Source organism: Fulvia fulva, chromosome 2, assembly GCF_020509005.1.
Source record: "Fulvia fulva chromosome 2, complete sequence".
NCBI lineage: Eukaryota > Fungi > Ascomycota > Dothideomycetes > Mycosphaerellales > Mycosphaerellaceae > Fulvia > Fulvia fulva.
In genome coordinates, this window is record NC_063013.1 from 1,815,564 (window position 1) to 1,833,381 (window position 17,818).

A 17,818-nucleotide genomic window follows, 5' to 3' on the forward strand; every position below is an offset into this window, starting at 1 on the left:
GCAAAAGGGATGCACGTCCCGCTAAGCAGATGCTAGGGTATCCAAAACGCAGACTGATTCTTGGTAGGTAAAGTCATAGTTGACACATCGCCAGGGGGTGAGCTGGCAATAGCAAGCTCATGCTTTGATAGAGGCTCCAGTGGGTGAGCTGCGGTGCATATCCATCCAGTGCGGTGTGCGCTTCCTGACAGGAGATGTCAAGCGTGCTCGCGCCATCACTGGACTGCGACTGCGACTGCGCTTGCCGTTTGAGTTGCGGTCGGAACAGGGTTTCTAACCTTGATAGCCGCCGTAGCCGCGTCCGAAAGGTGCTGCTTGAGGGAGACCTGGCTGTGGCATACCTGGCTGAGGCATGAAGCCGCCAGGAGTTTGACTGCCGTAGCTGCCAGCGCTCTGAGGTATCTGTCCAGGAGTGGCCCAGCTACCTGGAGGTGGCTGCATGGTGGTTGCCGACATTGGGTTCGTGAAGCTACCTGGCATTGGGTGCTGTCCGAACTGACCAGGGGTGGCAGCTTGTGGCGACATGGCAGGTGCACCTGGCTGACCGTATTGTGGGAAGAACGCCTGGGGAGTACCTGGAAAGACAGCGGATTGGGGAACAGCTGATTGAGGTGTCTGGGCTGGGTTGTATCCATCGAATTGGCCAGTTGGAGGACGGTCTTTGCCCCACTATCAACACATTAGTTCGGGTTCATCATAACAGCTGAAACGTTACTTACGCTGCACTTCAATGGTCGGCCGTTGACGTTGTAGCCACTGAGCTGGCAGATCGCGTTGGCCGCGTTCTCGTGCGTGTCCATCTTGATGAATGCGAAGCCGCGGTCGGACTGGAATCGTGTCTCAGTAACGTAGCCGAAGTTCTGGAACAGCGGAACAAGATCGTTCTGAGTCGTGTATGGCGTCAGGTTCCCGACGTAGCACGTAGTTTGCCATTGCGGAGTCTGGTTGACGACCATCTCGTAGGACTGCGTGCCTTGAGTAGGGAAAGTGTGGTGGCCGTATGGAGTGGTAGGAGTCATGCCCATCTGTGCCATGGCCTGTTGCTGAGAAAAGGATGGCTGACCCTTCTGGTTCGCCCAGTTGCAGCGAACGGCACGCGAACCGAGCCATTCTCCATCCATCGAGCTGAGCGCCTTCTCAGCCTCGCCGCGGTCGCGGTAAGCCACGAAACCATAGCCACGTGAGCGGCCTGTCTTCATGTCCCACATGACTCGAGCTTCTGAGACAGTGCCGAATGCCGAAAAAGCTTGCAGAAGAACTTCATCGTTGACTTCGTTGGAAAGATCGCCGACGAAGATGTGGAAGTGATTCGAAGTGTCCTCCTTGGTGTTGGTGTTTGACTGATATGCCCAGTTGACCCGAATCTCTTGCTGATGCACACGCCTCCCGTTAAGAGTCTGCATAGCTCTTTCCGCAGCACCTGGGTCGTCGTATTCCACGAAACCGTAGTTGTAACCTTTCGACTGGAACTGTAAGAAGTTAGCTTGGTCTGGTCTGTTTGTCACGATGCGATGCAGTGTGCGTGCTCAATTGTGCAAAGCAAACATCAGTCTGTAGTTATGTCACGAGACCATTGCTCTTGCCATTGGGAAGCTCCTGCCTGGTTGCATGGTCACATGCTCGGGTACTCACGTTCTTGTCTGGGATAATCTTGACATTCTGCACATGTCCAGTCGTCTCGAAGATCTGTTTGAGCACATCTTCCGTAACACGGGGGTCCAGTCCTCCCACATATAGTGCTCTCTTGTTCGGTTCGGGTGCAGCGCGTCTCACGTGGCCGCCAGCGCTGGTGGGCGACAGGATGCCGCTTAGGTCGATGTCGCCGACAGCAGTGGGTGTCGGGTTGGTGTTTTGTGGAATCGTGAGGGATGGAACCGGTGGCGGAGGCATGTGACCTTGGGAGCCGTTCTGGAACGCAGGCTGACCGGGCGCAACGCCAGCTGGAAGAGGAGGCAGCGAAGTGGCCGAAGAGGCTGTAAAGTCGGCCATAGCAGTGGAGAGTAGTAGTCTTGCAGATTACAAAGATAAGGAGGCAGATATGAGCAGAGAGATCCAAAGAGGAAATGCGATGAAGCCTGAGACTCAGCTGCGTGATGGATTAGGCGCCGGCTGGCTGACGGTCCTGCAAAGGGAAGAGGAACGCACAAAGAGACAACAAGCTGGTGAAGTCGCTTAGCTGGTATGTATCCGCGCGAGGAAGATGTGCGGCGCTGCTGCTGCTGCTGCTGCTGATGACACAGGGAGCCTATACCACCAGTACCACGTCCTGCGTGCTCGGCGCGGTGAGAGAGGGGGTGTTGGGTGGTGGGTCTTGGTCGCGGAGGACAAGAAGAGTCTGCGCCAAAGGTCGGAAATCGTTGCTTCAGGGGACAAAGCAGGTAAAGCCGAAATCGACGCTCCCGGAACAAATGAGACGGCAAAACGAGGAAGACAACGAGGAGGAAAACGAGGTCGCTGATGTCGAGAACTCAAGGTTCGGCTGGTGGAGTGGAGAGGTGGAGAGAAAGACAGTGCAGCCAGCAGAGCTCCTTCGAGGCTGGCCTGCGCGAAAGTGGAGGAACGGGAGGCTCCTCGTCCCTGCTTCGCTTGTCGGCTCCCGGCAGCAACCTTCCGCGCGGCGAGCTAGTCTAGCCACAAGTACAACAAGTAGACTATCGCTTTCGAGGGAACCTCCGCAGGAAGGAGCAGTTCATGCTTCGACATCGTCCGATCAATCGTGTCCGTGGCTTCACATCAATCACCCAAGACGTGCAGCAGTCCATGTTGTGCAGGATACATGTACCACGTGCGCAACAGGCTTCACCATCTCCACTCACCACACGGACATCACGCGACCAAACCCAGCTTCAGGGCAAGCACTACGGCACCTTCAGCCGACGCGAGGAACGACACAATACGATACACACATCAGGAGGCGGCCAGGACTTCGGAATAGCTGGACTTTTCAATATCCTGACGACCCAATATGGCCATCAACGCCGACCCGGCCAAGCTCTTCGAGCAACTGCAGAGCGATCTGAATCTTGTGGTATGTCGCATCGCCACTTTCCCATCCCCGACAACGCTAACATGACCAGCTTGAACAAACAGGAAGAATATTCGCTGCTATCAACAACAGCCCGAATGTGCCTCCAACTGCTCAAAGGAACAAGCTCAACCGCATTCTACCAGAGGCGGAACTCCGGTGGCACCATACCTTGGATCAGCTAGAAGTCGATGTGGTATGGATTGTACTGACATTCTTGTTGTGTAGCGACTGACTGTGGCATCAGCAATTGGCGTCGCTCACGATGCGCCGTGACTTAGCATTGCTTCGCGAGCGGTCCGGTGTGAAGCCTATGCAAGAAGACATCAAAGCACAGTCGCAGCAGGAGACTTCGCCACTCGCGCCAGAACCTGTGAGGGAGGATCCCATCGTGCCCACAGAGGATGTGAAGCAAGTCGATGTCGAAATGTCCAACACCGATATGCAGCCCACCACAGAGGACATTCCGATGCAGGACAGCACAGCGGAAGGACCTCAAGATACACATCCAGCGCCGTCTTTCGACGAACTGATCGCAGAAGGCCCAGCGCCAGATCCGCCGATGGAAGATACCAAGCCCAGCGTGGCAGCGCACACCCAACCCACAGCGGAATCTTTGGCAGGAGCCGATGCTAAGCCACCTCCGAGCGACCTCCAAGTAGACACAAAAGCAGCAGAAGGACTGAAGACTGTATCCAAGGACGAAGAAAAGGCTCCTGACACAGCCAACGACCTCGATTCCCTCTTCGGCGGACCCATCAGCGCCGAGCCTGGCGAAAGTACCGACTTCACCTTCGACCAGAATGGGGCCACCGACATAGACTTTGGCTCATTCGGCGCAAACTTCGACACAAATCCGACCGACAACGACGACATTGCGTCGCTACTACCCGGCCTGCAAGATTACGCCAACACACAGGACAACTCAGGCGCCGATGTCGACCTCAATGCTCTCTTCGGCACAACCGACTCGAACAATGGCATGGACCAGCAAGGAGCGGGAGAGCAGCGCGACACGACCTTTGATGATTTGCTGGACATGACAGACATGGCAGACTTTGGTGGCGGTATGGAAGGCGATGCGAACAACAACAACAACAACAACAACAACAACAACAACAACAACAACAACAACAACAACAACAACAACAACAACAACAACAACAACAACAACAACAACAACAATAACGAGGCTTTCGACTTTGATTCGTTGTTTGACTAGATATCCAAGCATTCCAAGCATGATTATGGATCGATGCTATGACTTTTCGTAAGAACAGCGCTGAAGAAACAACCATAGATGCATCACTTTCTCCTTCCACTTCATACCCTTATCCTGATTCGTGTCCAAGATAGCTTAGATGTCGAAAGTTTGTGGAGACAAGCTCTCCGATGCGGTAAGTGTTTGCGATGTTTGATGCGTCGTTACCGATGCCGTAGGTCACGTAAGTCATTCTGGGATGTCGTGAAGCTCAAGAGATGCGATAGCTTGCAATACTCAAGTCGTGCGACGTATCGCTGTCAACGATGGTCTTGCTTCCAGCACAGCAGCGTAGCGCTGATGTTGTTACTGAACAGCGCCGCGTAGCTGCAGCAAGATCGCAAAACTGTCGGAACAGCGTCTCAGCAGTATGGTACTCGTGTTCAGTTGAGAGTAGTAGCCTCCGGCAGATATGCAGCCGAAATCGGCTGGTGTCTGCGTGATTCGTCTTCTTTCGAGTCGTCGATGATGAGCATATCGCCCAACTCGTTGATGGCCTTGAGCTCCGGTAGCGGCTCTCGGGTGTAGCGTGGAGAGGTCATGATCTTCGAGAGCGGATCGGCATAGCACAATGGGAGATCGCCTTCGAAGGTCGCCGACTCCAGGCCGCGGATGCGCTTCAGCTCCCTCAAGCAGAGGTGCAGCTTATTGTCAGGGTAGTGCACGCTCGACAGGAAAGAAGGCTTCAAGGTGTCCTTGTACTCAAGTCGGAACCTCTTCAGGTAAGGACTGGTTGCCAGTGCGAGCGCAAAGGACCGCTCAATGGTGTAGACCCACTCCCAGCTCTCCATGCGGATGGTGATACTCTCGACGTTCTTCAGTGCCTGACGAGAGATGAGGCGTGTGAGCATCGGCACCTTCTCTTGGTCAGTGATACGATGGTCGCACGGAAGGAGGATGTTGAGGGGCTTCTTCCGGAGAGCTTGAAGAGCCTCGGCGGAGAACTGTTTGTTGAGTAGCAGAGCTGTCGGTGTGATGCGACGGCGAGGGTATGGGAAGCGGACAACATGATCGGGCCAATTAGCCATCGCGCGGATGATTGACTTGGAGATGTCTGGCCAGTCGACCGCCTGTTCGTAGATCAAGTCTCGAAGTTCCCGCGGGAGGTCTCCAAAGCCGATGGCAGGGTTCTGCATACGGTCCTGCATTGCACGAGCCTGGTCTGGTATGATGCCGATGAGCGTGACCTTCTTGACGTTGTGTACCCGGCGGAGAGAGTTGATCGCATCGCGCATTTGGTCACGAAAGCCGCAGTCGTGCCTAGTAGACACGCACTCCGTCATATGTTCCTGCAGACGGTCGTCGCCGAATCGGATGGTGAGGTTCTTGAGGTTGTGACCTTTTGCCAGTATTTTCCCCAGATCTTTCAGGAGGCGCATGTATCCGTTCCAGGACTCTGGAAGGATTCTGCCTTTGATGATAGGATGGCCATCGTCGGTGATGTGGATCGAGGAGATATGTCGGAGGAGATGCGGGCTGCAGAATGTCAGTGTATGTTTGTGTCGAAAGATCAATGCTCAACGTACCTCACGACCCTGGTCGTATCCCTAGCAGTGAGAAGGCCGTGGTGGAAAGTGATACCTCGCTTCATGAGCATGTACGAAGCTTCCGCGTAGATTTGTTTGTTCAGAACAAGAAGTGCCGGTGTACGCTTGTGTGGCAGAGGAGGCCCCTGCCCACGCCTTTCGGTTCTCGGCCTCATGAGGTATCCATGTAGCTCGTCGAAGTAGGCCTCGATACCGCCGTACCCGAGTACCAAGTCATAGATCATGTTGCGGATTTCAGCTGGGAGGTCGAGGAACTGCTTTGATATCAGAGTCTGTTCGAGTAGCTCGCAGAGGTCGGAAGCCATTACCGGAAGAATGCGTCGGACCAGCTTACACTGGTACCGAGTCACTCGTCTCTTTGTCTGCAGGAGTGTGGTTGAGGTCTGATGTTCCTTAAGTAATGTTAGTAACCTTCGTGAAGCACCAGAGCCGCCACGTACCATTGTGAAGCCTGATATTGTTGCACCTCCGAAGCGATGACAATAAGATGCACTGCTATTGTCGTCGAGGTAGAGCGCTGAATGGTGGGATTAGATGGCTAGATGCGAAGATGTGGTGATTGTTATTGTTGGTGTGATGCTCAATGGGGAGGTTGCCATTGTCGCCGTAGAAATATGCCTCTCGTCAATGGCACTAAATTAGCGCCACTTGCAAATGTGCAGAAGCTAGCCCGCAGCTATGTGTTTCAGAGTGAGTGAAGCAGAGGCAGTCGTGGGAAGGTGGCGAGTACGTCTAGGAGCGGGAAGTGCTGGGTCATGGCCTTTCGTTAACCATTTCGATCCGTACCATTATATCGTTCGACAGAGTGGCGAATCGTTTCTAACTCCACAGTAGACGTCTCTGACATCCTCGATAGCAACATTGTGCTGTCCACAGGCATTTGAGTGGGAATGGCAGTGAAGGCGATGGGTCGTGATGTCGTGATATCTTCAATGCCTTCCCGAAGCTTCACAATAGTGACTGCCCCGCCTGCCTCACTTTTAGCCTCAGCCGCGCTCACCGCCATTTGGGCTGTAGTGAATTCAAACATCTCGTCGACGTTGATCTCGTGAGCATCAAAGCTTCGCTGCTGCCTGTCGCCTCCGGTCTCGCGTGCACCAATCGCCAGTGTAACGTGTTTTCAACCACTCGTCGTAGACTCGCTTGGCTTCGGCAGGATCCTCGACCTTCAGCATGGTATCATATACCTCGAGCTGCTCCCAGAAGCCAGGATTTGGGTCTGCGACTCCGCGCCCTTCCTGAAGCTGTGAAAGTGCCTCGTCAGGAGACACGCCAAACTTCCACATAAGATAAGCACAGATGATAGTAGCCGATCTCGATTTGCCCATAGCACAATGAACAAACACCCTGCCACCAGCTTTGATCGCGGTGTCGATGAAGTTGTTTGTATCCGGAAAGCGCGCTACTATGTTCTCATTCGGATCGTCGTCTAACCGAACTTGCATGGTAGTATAGTCCTTGAAATGACCAGTCTCGTAGAGGTCGTAGTCGAGCACGGACAGGATGTGAGTGATTCTAGCGTCGCGGAACAAATCCTGGCGTTGGTACAATGCATGTAGGCCTCCAATGTAGAGGCCACCGGCTCTTGGAGCTTCGTCTACCCAACCCATGATATTCGGACTATGCTATCATCTGATCAATTCATGAAGAGGGCGTGGATGGGCGTAGAATTGTAGTTGATGACGAAGTGGTGAAAGGTCAGGGACGAGATGAAGTCAAAGCGGTCCGCGCCACGTGCCGAGGTTGCAGCGGCAGATCACACGGCTGTCATGTGTAAACATTGTGCGGTGAGCGCGACAAGGTGAAGTCGGTAAGTACTTATGCAGATGCTGTAGAGTGAAGGGAAAACCAGACTTAACCCACTGACGGTCCCCACAGCATACTACCGCTTGAGCGTCTTCTGCTTTTCGGCACTCTCGACAACCTTCTTCTTGACAGCCAGCCCTTTGCGGCCTCTGACACCGTCAACGTATCTTAGTGCGACATTCTCCTTATCAGCAAGCTCACCAAGATCTTCTAGCTCTTCCTCGGTGCGAGGCACCCAGTAAGGATCCTGATCGACTGCCTCATATCCTTCGAAGACTAGCTGCGGCTGTGCGAAGCCAGATGTGCGCTGCCTGATCTCATCGGAGAATCCGAAAGACATAGCAACCGGCAGCAAACACTGAATCGTGAAGTTCGTCGATGGTTCCAAAAGTGATTCGCTCACGATACGACCTCTTCTCCGGGTGATGACGGAGTAAACACGACCCAGCACTTCAGCCGATGCTTGAATCTCGCAGCTGTACATGGCAAGCAGGATACGCGGACTCCAATCAAGGAAACCTTGACGAACGGACTCTCGGACTGTGCGAATGATCTCGCCAGTAAGGCGACCAATGTTGGCGCTCACCTCATCCTCGCCGAGCTCTGTCTGTACATCTTCAAGGAACACGGCCACGCCTTGCATTGGCTCGTGGCATAGCGGACCTTGGTTAGTGGCAAGCTGGAAGCCGTAGGCGATCTTATCTGCCAGTGTTGAAGCATTGTCTCCCTCGTGGTCTGTAGGTTCCTCGTGTTCTTCTCGTAAGCTGAAATGATGTTAGTGATCATGATTGAAACAGGTGGTAATGGTGAACTCACAACTTGCCGCAGATACCAGCTCGTGTGGCATCAATCAGTATATTCGGTCCAACGCGACGTGGACCAAAGCTGGTGATCTTTTCGACAGCGTCCTTCCAGATTTCTCGATCAATTTTCTCCTCGGCGAAAGCGTCAGTCAGGCCTTGCTTGAACTCAGCCATACTCAGTTGCTGACCTCCCTCGTCGGATGTGTCTTCGGCGTCGACCTCTTGTTCGACTGGCTCTTCCGGCTGAGCGCCATTCTTCTCCGCGCCACCAGTCAAGCGTTCCTCTTCCTGTGCTTTGCGCTCGGAATACAGACGTTTGACAGCTCCCGTATGCTTGACTAGGAACTCGGTGACTGGCGCTGGCAAAGGACGAACACCAAGGCGTATAGTAACTTGCTTACTAGATGTGACACCGTCGATCCGACCTCGGCCAAGAGCAGGATCCTTTGGAGCATTTATCTCCTCTGCTTTGACAATACCCTCTCGATACGGCACGATCGCCTCACCAGCTTGTATGTCACACTTTGCGAATCTTTCTCTGAGATCTTTCAGACACCGCTCGAGGTGCAGCTCGCCTGCTGTCAAGATGACATGCTCGCCGCTCTCGAGCTGTTCATACGATACTGCGGGATCAGCTTGCTCCAGTAGACGCAAACCACGGACCATCTTGTCGAGATCTCCCGGGTTCGACGGCTCGAGAGCGACTCGCACGATGGGCGCGTTTGTGGAAATGGCTGAGGTGGATGACAAGTTTGGGGCGCCTTCGAGTCGCGATGAGATGGTACCGTTTTTGAGGATCGCACCTTGAAGACCAGCAATACCAACGATGTTACCTGCCGGAACCGAGTTGAGGCTCTCTAAGCTACGGCCCATCAGCAGATACAGCGCCGTGATGGTCACCTTCCTGGGCTGAGGATTGGCGTGTGGCCGTGCAGGAGAGAACTTCGGCGGTAGGACGTAGACCACATCACCAACGGTCAGCGTGCCAGACAACAGTCGTGCGAACCCGATCAAGTGCTCTGGATCGACATTCTCTTCGTTGGCATCACTAGCTTGGTCGAGATCGTCATCATCACCGATAGCAGCGCTGGTCAATGCATCTGCGATGGAGTCAACGCTGGCTTCACCATTCGTTTGTGCCCGTGCCTTGGCAATTTCAGCACGTTTCTTGCGGCCAAGTTCGCGAGCTTCTTCAGCAGTGAGCGCACCGCCACGTCGCTTGTTGGTCGGCAACTCGTTTTCTGGTATCGAGACCATTTTGCTCACGTACGCCACTGTAGGCTCCCCGATAGCTGCATTCGAGTGTGTCATGGCCTCTTTGATCTTCCCGTCGATATGTTCCGAACCTGGAGACTGCTCTAGCAGCGCGGGCATTCTGGCTTCTTGCGCTGCTTGTGGCGAGGGAAGCCCTTCCGTCACAGACACCAGGACAGCCGTCGAAACAGGGAGCCAAGCAGAGAATACAGCGCTGAGCAATGCTTTCGGATCGCGTGATCGCATAACGTGCGCAGGTATGTTGATGTTGAGACTCTTGACTATTTTCTCGAGTAGTGCCTGATCGCCCTTGTTGTTTGGACCGCCCAGAGTTGCTTCGTACACGGCCCAGATCTGCTCGAGCACGAGCTGCACGAACATAGGCTTCAGGTGACGTCCCTTGAGATGCTTAGGTCCCAAGATGCGCTTCGTCTTCGGGTCCAGGTAGAAGTCTCCCCATAGGACCTTCTCAAGTGCGTTCCTATTGATGCCGAGCTTCTTCGCGTATATGCCCGCGAATTGTCGTGGAGTGAAAGCCCAACCATCGACAGCTGAGCAAAAGATAACATTGTTCTTCTCGGGTTCGAAATATATGTCCTCATCATCTTTCTCCTCGTACTCAGCTGGTATGCTGGCTGTCACTATTCCTTCGTCATCTTGGGCAAGACTACCTTTTCGTGCGTTTGTGGAACCATTGGCGCTCTCTGCATCTTGGTCTTTCGCGGCCGATGCAGCGCTGACCTTTTCGTCGATACGTTCTCGCCACCGCAGGTCATCTTCCATGCGCTCACCTAAAGCAAAGCTGCCCATGACTGCATTGACCTGCTCAAGCAACTTGGAAAGATGAGTATATGCTTCGCCAGGACTTAGCTTTAGTTCTGTGATCAGACGATCCATCTTGTTGATCACTAGCAGCGGCTTCAGCTTCTCGGCCCATGTCTGACGTAGCACGGTTACGGTCTGAGAGCAAACACCTTCGACAGCATCTACAAGGACGATAGCACCATCACAAAGCCTTGAGGCGGTCGAGACCTCGGAGCTAAAGTCGATGTGGCCTGGAGAATCGATGAGGTTGATCAGATACTCCTTCTGCTCAGGTTCTGCTTCTGGCGCACTCCTTCGCAGCAACGAGAAGTAAAGGGAGATTGCAGACGATTCCATGGTGATACCGCGTAATTGCTCGTCCGGCCGCGAATCCAGGTAGCGGATCTTGCCGGCAAGTTTGGGTGAGATAATGCCATTTGTGGCAATCAGTGCGTCGGTCAGGGAGGTTTTGCCATGATCCTGGGATGGTCGTCAGCGCGGCGACAGCATCGAAAGGTGCAACAAACATACTACGTGGGCCAGAATGCAGATCTGTTACATGTTAGCTGCGGACCCATCAGTTTCAGGAGTGTGCCTTGGAGTCATCACTCACGTTGCGAATTCCTTGGCCTCGATTTTGCAGCTTCACCAGCCGCTCTGGAGGTATGACGGGCATTGTGAAAGAGGATGCAGCCGTGGCATGCAAGTTGGTGGTGAAGATTAAAAGTTGTTTGAAGGGAGAAGGTATGTCGTGAGACTTGAAGGTTGTTGCAAGGTTCGGAATGCGGAGACACGGGAGGCTGTCACGCTTTCCCAGCCTCGAACAGCAGTCAAGGACTCAAGGCCATCGGACCATTTATCTCGCATTCATAGCGTTTTCTTGCTGCTTGCATAATATCAGGCCACCGCCGCATATATGGTCGTGCTGTATCCATGTCTCGCGACACTACATGTATTCTTACCACGCTTCGCTGGCGGCTCTGTCCATTCACTGTTTGGCTGATCGCGACTTCTTCGCGCCGGTAGATCGATCTCAAACCTAGACCCCTCTGGCTCAACGTTCACCTTGCATTTTGGCAGTGTAGTGCCGAGTGCTTCATTGTGCCCGGCGGCGACAGGACATCTTCATGCGACGACGATGGCGGACGTAGCACCGCAAGGCCACCCACGACCGATCGTGCCACCGAATCTGCCTCCACCGAGTATCGCGATGCCGGGAGCGACGACCACGCCACTCCAGAATGCACGCATACACGGACTGACGTTGGACACCTTCTCGCCAGTGACACAGTCGGGCAGCTACGACTTCGACAGGATCATCAAACAGGGACAAGTCCTCAAGCGGACGCGAAAGACCAAGGTGTGTTTGGGATGAAACATTACATGGAGCGCGTTGAGCTAAGGAGATGCGTAGTCATGGAAGCCGATCTGGATCGTGCTAAGGCCCACCCTGCTGTCGATATACAGGGACAAGCAGGAGTCGAGGCTGCGGCATCAGATCAACTTGTCTGACCTCACAGCTGTTGCACGGCAGAAGGATCCGAAGCGCAAGGACAAGCACGTGTTTGCATTGTTCTCGCCCTCTCGCAACTTCCACCTGGAGGCATCTTCCGACAAGGATGCTCAAGAATGGGTCGAGCTCGTACGTCGAGAGGCACGCATGGACGAACAGGAAGAGGAGATGCATTTGGCCAGTCCCGGGGGTGGTAATGCTTCCTACCGGGGATTTGAGCGAAGCATTGATGCACATATCAGCCCGTCAGCAGATGAGCGAGCAGCGGGCTACAGCTCCTCCGACGCCGAAGCATTTGGACAGAGCCAGCCTCTGCCGCGACATCGAGACCGGACGAGCATGACCCACAGCAATCGAAGAGCTTCCCAAATGGAGTACTCGGGAGCAGAGCATGCATCGTACTCGGACTTCTCAGATTCAGCCCTGGGTGCAACAGCCCGCATGTCAGCTCTCTCGTTAGCCTACCCAGATGGCCGACCGTCTACGTCGAGCACGCAGCAACCTCACGTGGGCTCTGTATACGGCTCAGCGCCGCTGCGACCTTCGATGGGCGCCCGGAACGCTAGTCAGATGTCCGGTATTGGCATCATACTCGATGAAAAGAAGTCAACCACCACGGTCTCTGACGAAGAGCGCATTGTTTGCAACGGCTGGATATACCTCCTCAAATCGAGATCAGGCGTGCGACAGTGGAAGAAAGTTTGGATGGTTCTACGGCCGAAGCAACTCGCGCTCTACAAGAACGAGGAAGAGTATACCGCACAGCTTATCATACCGTTTTCTAACATTATCGATGCTGTTGAAGTCGACTCCCTATCAAAGACGAAGACCTCATGCATGCAAGTGCTCAGCGAGGAGAGGAACTACCGGTTCTGCGCTCTGGACGAGGAAAGCCTGACGAAATGGCTAGGCGCGTTCAAAAGCTTACTCTCGAAACGAAAGGCAAAGGCAACGGCGACAACATGAACTATCACGATTATACCCTTGTTTTACTGATCTTGGCCATTCGTTGTACATATCGACTGGAATTGATACCATTATATTGGATACAATGTTGTCCTTCACCGAGCATTGTGTGCACCATCTGCGTGCTGCCTGACGATGTGGCTTCACAGGCAAGAGGGTTCAGCATCTGGCCACAGTTCAGGCCTGCGACGCGTACTCAACCGATTGCGGCCAAGCATCAGCCTCGAGATATGCCGGGCAGAGGTGAGCACATTCTCCGATCGACCGGTGACTGAAAGTAAGGAACTGCTCGCGATTACTCAGAGACTTGAGGCGAAACGGACGGCGTTTGCGTTGGCGTTGCGGACGGCGGTTGGTATTGACCACGAGTGATGCTGGAACACGGGCCGCTGTTGAGGTTGAACTTGGCCGTCTTGATGGGTCAATCGCATAACGGGCATTGCTGGCCACAGGACCGCCTACGTGCATCCTCCAAGAAATATCACAGCTCGAGGTTGAATTCTTGGAAAGAGAGCTGTCACATGGATGCAGCTTGAACCTTGTTGGCTGGAAGGTGTAGAAAGCCTGTATAGACGCTCTGACAGTGTATTCCTTGAGACTTGGTCTGTCAAAACTTGTTCATGCCAGCGACGTGGTCTTGGTCTCAAGCAGGCGGACCTCGCAGCGAAACTGTCGATCAGTGCTAGCCAGGATGCCAGCTCGGTGGCTTGGTACGTGAAGTATATGCTTTGCGAGAATGAGGCGTGCCCATGCTTCATGGGCAAGAGTCGTTGTCGTTGCTTGTAGCAGGTCCGAGACTATTCGAGTCGGAGCGGTCGACAAGCTGCTATAGTAGTCAACACAGGCAAAGTCGTTACATACTGAAGTGTGCAACACACGTTACAGCCAGAGATACGTGTACCCAGTCGTTCGCAACCACAGCATAACCTTGCACAAACCAGCGGCGTCGGGCTTGACGGTTTCGTCCGGCAGGCCGATCTTTGCACATCTCATCATCCTCAGTTCAGGAACAAGGTTCAAACAGTTTCTTTCATCCGATTACACAACAAGCATGCCCGGACACAATACGGGACGATGGCGGCCTTACTGTTGGTAGGTCATTCGAGGTCGCCTTCGGCTGTTCTGTGTCTCGTCGAGTCTTGATACAAAGCTGAAACAGTACTGGACCTGAGTAATGTCTAATCCGTGTCCGTGAGACTCCACGCCAGATTCAGTCGTAGTCAGAGCGTTACGCCGCTCTGGTCTAAGCACCTCTAGCTCTCATTCCCATTATGTTTTCTGGTGAAAGCAGTCCTGCATTGAGCTGACAACAGTTGGTCGGAGCATCTGGCCTGAGGGCAGCTTGAGAACGATCCCGGTGACAGCACTTCATAGACTGCTGCGCAAAGATGGACGCGTCGGAAGAGAAGGTAGCTCTGGAGAGGGGGACGATGTGGCAGCAGGAGACGACGCACAGTACCGGAGAGGATATGCTACAGCAAGAAGCGACAGACGCAGACATTCGCGTGAGCATGCCACCAGAAGATAGCCAACGAAACACATTGGTCGCGGACGACGAGAAGGATGTAATCGAGAAGGAGACAGGGACAGACACGACCGCTGCTGGAACTCCGGACCCGAAGCATTTAAGTGTCGACTTCGATACTGAAGGACGGAGGAAACGCGAATCCGTCGAGTCCAGGTTGTCAAGCGTACTACGAGACTCCTCCGTACTCTCAGAGAGTGACTTTGGCGAGCTGGATGAGCAGATTCGTCAGGCACGACTGAGGCAGGAGCAAGAACGGCCACAAAACAGTCGCGGACAGACAAGCGCATCTGGCGTGTCGACCCGGTCACAACGCAGCGGCAGGAGTATGCCACCTTTGCGGCGAAAGGAGACCAAACTTGCACAGAAGGAGGCGCATCCATGGCAGCACCTTGGAATAACACTAGGTCTGCCTATGATCGTGCTTTTCGACATTGTGGTGCCCATCATCATCTACTATGCCTGGTATAACAGCCGTGTTAGCGACTGGAAGAAAGAATGCAGACAGCAACATCCAGACCAGGACCCGTGCCCGATCCCAAAGCCCGAGTACGACAAGCACATTCTTGGCTACGCTATCATCTCCTTCGGCTTTGGAGAGCTTTGGATCCTGGTAGCTCGGATGTGGCGGCTCGTGCGAGAGCGGGAGATATGTGCGCCGCTGTTGTCTCGAAATGTCTGGGAGCTGGATGCAACCTCCTGGGTGTATGGAGTGGCCATGCTCATGGCCTTGATACCGTTCGTCATTGGCGCCGAGCTGGAGCTGCAGCATCTCTACCTCTACGCACCAACGTTCATAATGGGATTTCTCGGCATGCTAATGATAGTCACGACTTTCTTTCCCTTCACATTGCCAATTGGAATCAACTCGCAGGCGAGAGGGACCAAGCTTCGACCATTCATCTACTACGCAGCGGAGGACTTTGTCGCAGTAGATGGACTGCAAGACCGCGAGTTCCGGGTGCGGTTCAACGAACGTTACGAAACGAACAAGATGTTCCGGCGCTTCTTCCTCTACCTTACGCTCTGGTGGCTGTTGGGTGTCTTTGTGTACATCGGCTGCGTGTCGGCCGTGATATGGACGCTGGACTTCCATTACGCGTTTGGCTTGTCCCTGGGCGTGCTGTTCTCGTACATCACGATATGGGCAAGCGTGACGGCTGTCTGGGTCAACGTGGAGATGAAGCGGGAGCATACAGCTTACGAGAATGGCGAGATAGAAGCATAACATTGCTCAATAATGAAGCTAGAGCACGCCCCAATGGCGTACACTCGGCGTTTGCTCCGAGTCCGTACATGTATGCCTTGCGTATGACCAACACTTCTCCCAATCGTCGTCACTTGCAACACCTATCAAGGCTTTATCCTGGTGCAAAGTGGCCGCGAATAGCCTTTTAATGCCTAATCACGTGCCGAATGGTATCGTGACAGTCCCCGCGCGCGCCAGTCATCGGGCCTTGTTGTTCGAAAGTGTCCCTCACGACGTAATTCGGCCGCTGCTGTTGTGCTCCACCGCAGCACGAACATCAGCCGTTCCTTCTCACTCAACCATGCGCTGAACCAGGATAACACAACAACATGCAGGGGCAGAACATGTCCTTCAGGATCTTTCATCTTGCCTTCCCCAAGTGACTTTTAGGTCACCACCGCGCTGAGCAACACTGAACTATCTGATCGCCGCCGAGTGACATCGCAGCTCGCAGCAAAGTGGAGTCTGGTGACACAGATAAGGACGAGTGAACATATACGAAGGTACGTCTGGCACACCATACCCGCTCCAGAGGACATCATAGTCTCTGAGCTTGGTGTACATGTTATCATCAGCTCAACCACACCTTCGAGACAACCACCACGCTAAAACTGCTCACTGACTCGAAGCCATCTCTAGGTTGACGCGGGCACGTTGTATGACTCCACGTCTGAGAAGATTCTCTCCGCCTTAGCAGATTCTCACACACGACAGTCCAACATGTCCAAGTCCGAGTTCGTCGACTTGATTAAGCCCATTGGGGAGCGCATGGTCCACTACGACCCGACCAAGCCACCAAACGACCAACCCAAGAACGATGCCACCGACCCAACTCGAGCAGTCCCACAAGGCTTTATCGACGCCATGATCGTGCGCGAAGAAGTCTACGTGCAAGAGCAGAAAGTGCCACTGGAGAACGAGCTGGATGAGGACGATGCGCGTAGCTTTCACTGGATCGCATATGCCTCCATACCCGCAAAGGCAGTCGCGAACGGCAATGGCAGTGGCGAGAGGAGGTCGTCAAACACAAGCACAAAGATTGCCATCGGCACGATTCGCCTTGTCCCGCCACCACATGCAGCACACCCAGGCCATGAGCCTACAATCCAGCAGACCAACAGCAATGGCGAGAAGGAAGCATACATCAAGCTTGGTCGACTTTGCGTCATCAAGGAGTTCCGCAAAGCTGGCATCTCCAAGTTGCTGATTGAGACAGCTCTAGCGTATGCGAGGGAGAACCCGTACGAGGTCGGACCACATCTCGACCCAGCATCGATGGAGGCACTGAAGAAGGGTCTGGCGTTGAACTTCAAGGGTCTGGTCGTGATTCATGCACAGACTGGCGTAGCGAAGATCTGGAAGCGATATGGCTTTGAGGTGGATGAGGGTATGGGCAAGTGGGACGAGGAAGGCATCGAGCATATCGGCATGTGGAAGAGGATCGATGTTACTGATGGCAGAAGGAAGAGCAAGATCTGGTTGGCTACCAATCCGACTGGTCAGTAGAAGGGGTGACGTTGGAGGAGGAAGGTGCACAAAAGCATTGCTTGGAGTTTTGGGAATACCCTTGATAGAACTGCCTCGATATGCAGTATAAGCTGATTGAAATCCGATGTGTCTGCTTTTCATTCTATTGCATTGTGTCGTGTGTAGCAGATGCATTAGCGATGCAGGAGTGCTGAAAGCTTTGAAGTCCTCTTCCGCCTGGTGACGATGATTGCCACAACCCTGGACATAAATTATTAGCCTTCTGCATCCTTCAAGCCTCTATCCCCTCTCCCATATTACCTCATATTTACTTATCTCCTCACTTTGATGACTGGCGTTCTACTACCCGGCGGAAAGAAGATTTCTAGCACCGACTCCAAGGATCACGCTTGACCTCGCCGCCCCGGATAGCCGCCAAGTTTACGTACTTTTTTACAAGTTACATATATTAGCTGCACAGAATCGTTCCCACCAGTCAGCAATACTGTTAAGGCTCAGTGGTTAGTCCCATTCGATGTCCCAGGCATCCCAGCAACAGTTCGCTAACATCTCCCAGGTCTAGGGGTATGATGTGAGT

General features: G+C 53.7%; 8 protein-coding genes across 8 annotated transcripts; 4 read left to right on the forward strand and 4 right to left on the reverse strand.

Annotated features, from left to right (window-relative positions):
* Positions 1 to 273: 273 nt before the first annotated feature.
* On the reverse strand, positions 274 to 1,989 carry CLAFUR5_02826 (RNA-binding protein; the record flags this gene model as incomplete). The annotated part of the gene is made up of 3 exons (XM_047901974.1): positions 274 to 669; positions 720 to 1,469; positions 1,633 to 1,989. The coding sequence occupies 3 exons, from the start codon at positions 1,987 to 1,989 to the stop codon at positions 274 to 276; spliced, it is 1,503 nt and encodes a 500-aa protein (XP_047758529.1).
* A 976-nt stretch (positions 1,990 to 2,965) lies between these two features.
* On the forward strand, positions 2,966 to 4,247 carry CLAFUR5_02827 (uncharacterized protein; the record flags this gene model as incomplete). Its single annotated transcript, XM_047901975.1, has 3 exons — positions 2,966 to 3,028; positions 3,078 to 3,221; positions 3,273 to 4,247. The coding sequence occupies 3 exons, from the start codon at positions 2,966 to 2,968 to the stop codon at positions 4,245 to 4,247; spliced, it is 1,182 nt and encodes a 393-aa protein (XP_047758530.1).
* Positions 4,248 to 4,669: 422 nt separating this feature from the next.
* Positions 4,670 to 6,276, reverse strand: CLAFUR5_02828 (uncharacterized protein; the record flags this gene model as incomplete). Its single annotated transcript, XM_047901976.1, has 4 exons — positions 4,670 to 5,762; positions 5,813 to 6,087; positions 6,142 to 6,225; positions 6,274 to 6,276. The coding sequence occupies 4 exons, from the start codon at positions 6,274 to 6,276 to the stop codon at positions 4,670 to 4,672; spliced, it is 1,455 nt and encodes a 484-aa protein (XP_047758533.1).
* Positions 6,277 to 6,888: 612 nt separating this feature from the next.
* Positions 6,889 to 7,443, reverse strand: CLAFUR5_02829 (Dual specificity protein phosphatase 1; the record flags this gene model as incomplete). The annotated part of the gene is made up of 1 exon (XM_047901977.1): positions 6,889 to 7,443. One exon carries the CDS (start codon positions 7,441 to 7,443, stop codon positions 6,889 to 6,891), a length of 555 nt encoding a protein of 184 aa, XP_047758534.1.
* Positions 7,444 to 7,715: 272 nt separating this feature from the next.
* CLAFUR5_02830 (Ribosome assembly protein 1) lies at positions 7,716 to 11,176 on the reverse strand (the record flags this gene model as incomplete). Its single annotated transcript, XM_047901978.1, has 4 exons — positions 7,716 to 8,403; positions 8,456 to 10,980; positions 11,032 to 11,052; positions 11,114 to 11,176. The coding sequence occupies 4 exons, from the start codon at positions 11,174 to 11,176 to the stop codon at positions 7,716 to 7,718; spliced, it is 3,297 nt and encodes a 1,098-aa protein (XP_047757710.1).
* Positions 11,177 to 11,638: 462 nt separating this feature from the next.
* CLAFUR5_02831 (uncharacterized protein) lies at positions 11,639 to 12,979 on the forward strand (the record flags this gene model as incomplete). The annotated part of the gene is made up of 2 exons (XM_047901979.1): positions 11,639 to 11,860; positions 11,915 to 12,979. The coding sequence occupies 2 exons, from the start codon at positions 11,639 to 11,641 to the stop codon at positions 12,977 to 12,979; spliced, it is 1,287 nt and encodes a 428-aa protein (XP_047757709.1).
* A 1,388-nt stretch (positions 12,980 to 14,367) lies between these two features.
* On the forward strand, positions 14,368 to 15,732 carry CLAFUR5_02832 (uncharacterized protein; the record flags this gene model as incomplete). The annotated part of the gene is made up of 1 exon (XM_047901980.1): positions 14,368 to 15,732. One exon carries the CDS (start codon positions 14,368 to 14,370, stop codon positions 15,730 to 15,732), a length of 1,365 nt encoding a protein of 454 aa, XP_047757712.1.
* A 741-nt stretch (positions 15,733 to 16,473) lies between these two features.
* Positions 16,474 to 17,259, forward strand: CLAFUR5_02833 (uncharacterized protein; the record flags this gene model as incomplete). Its single annotated transcript, XM_047901981.1, has 1 exon — positions 16,474 to 17,259. The coding sequence occupies one exon, from the start codon at positions 16,474 to 16,476 to the stop codon at positions 17,257 to 17,259; it is 786 nt and encodes a 261-aa protein (XP_047757711.1).
* Between the last annotated feature and the right edge of the window lie 559 nt (positions 17,260 to 17,818).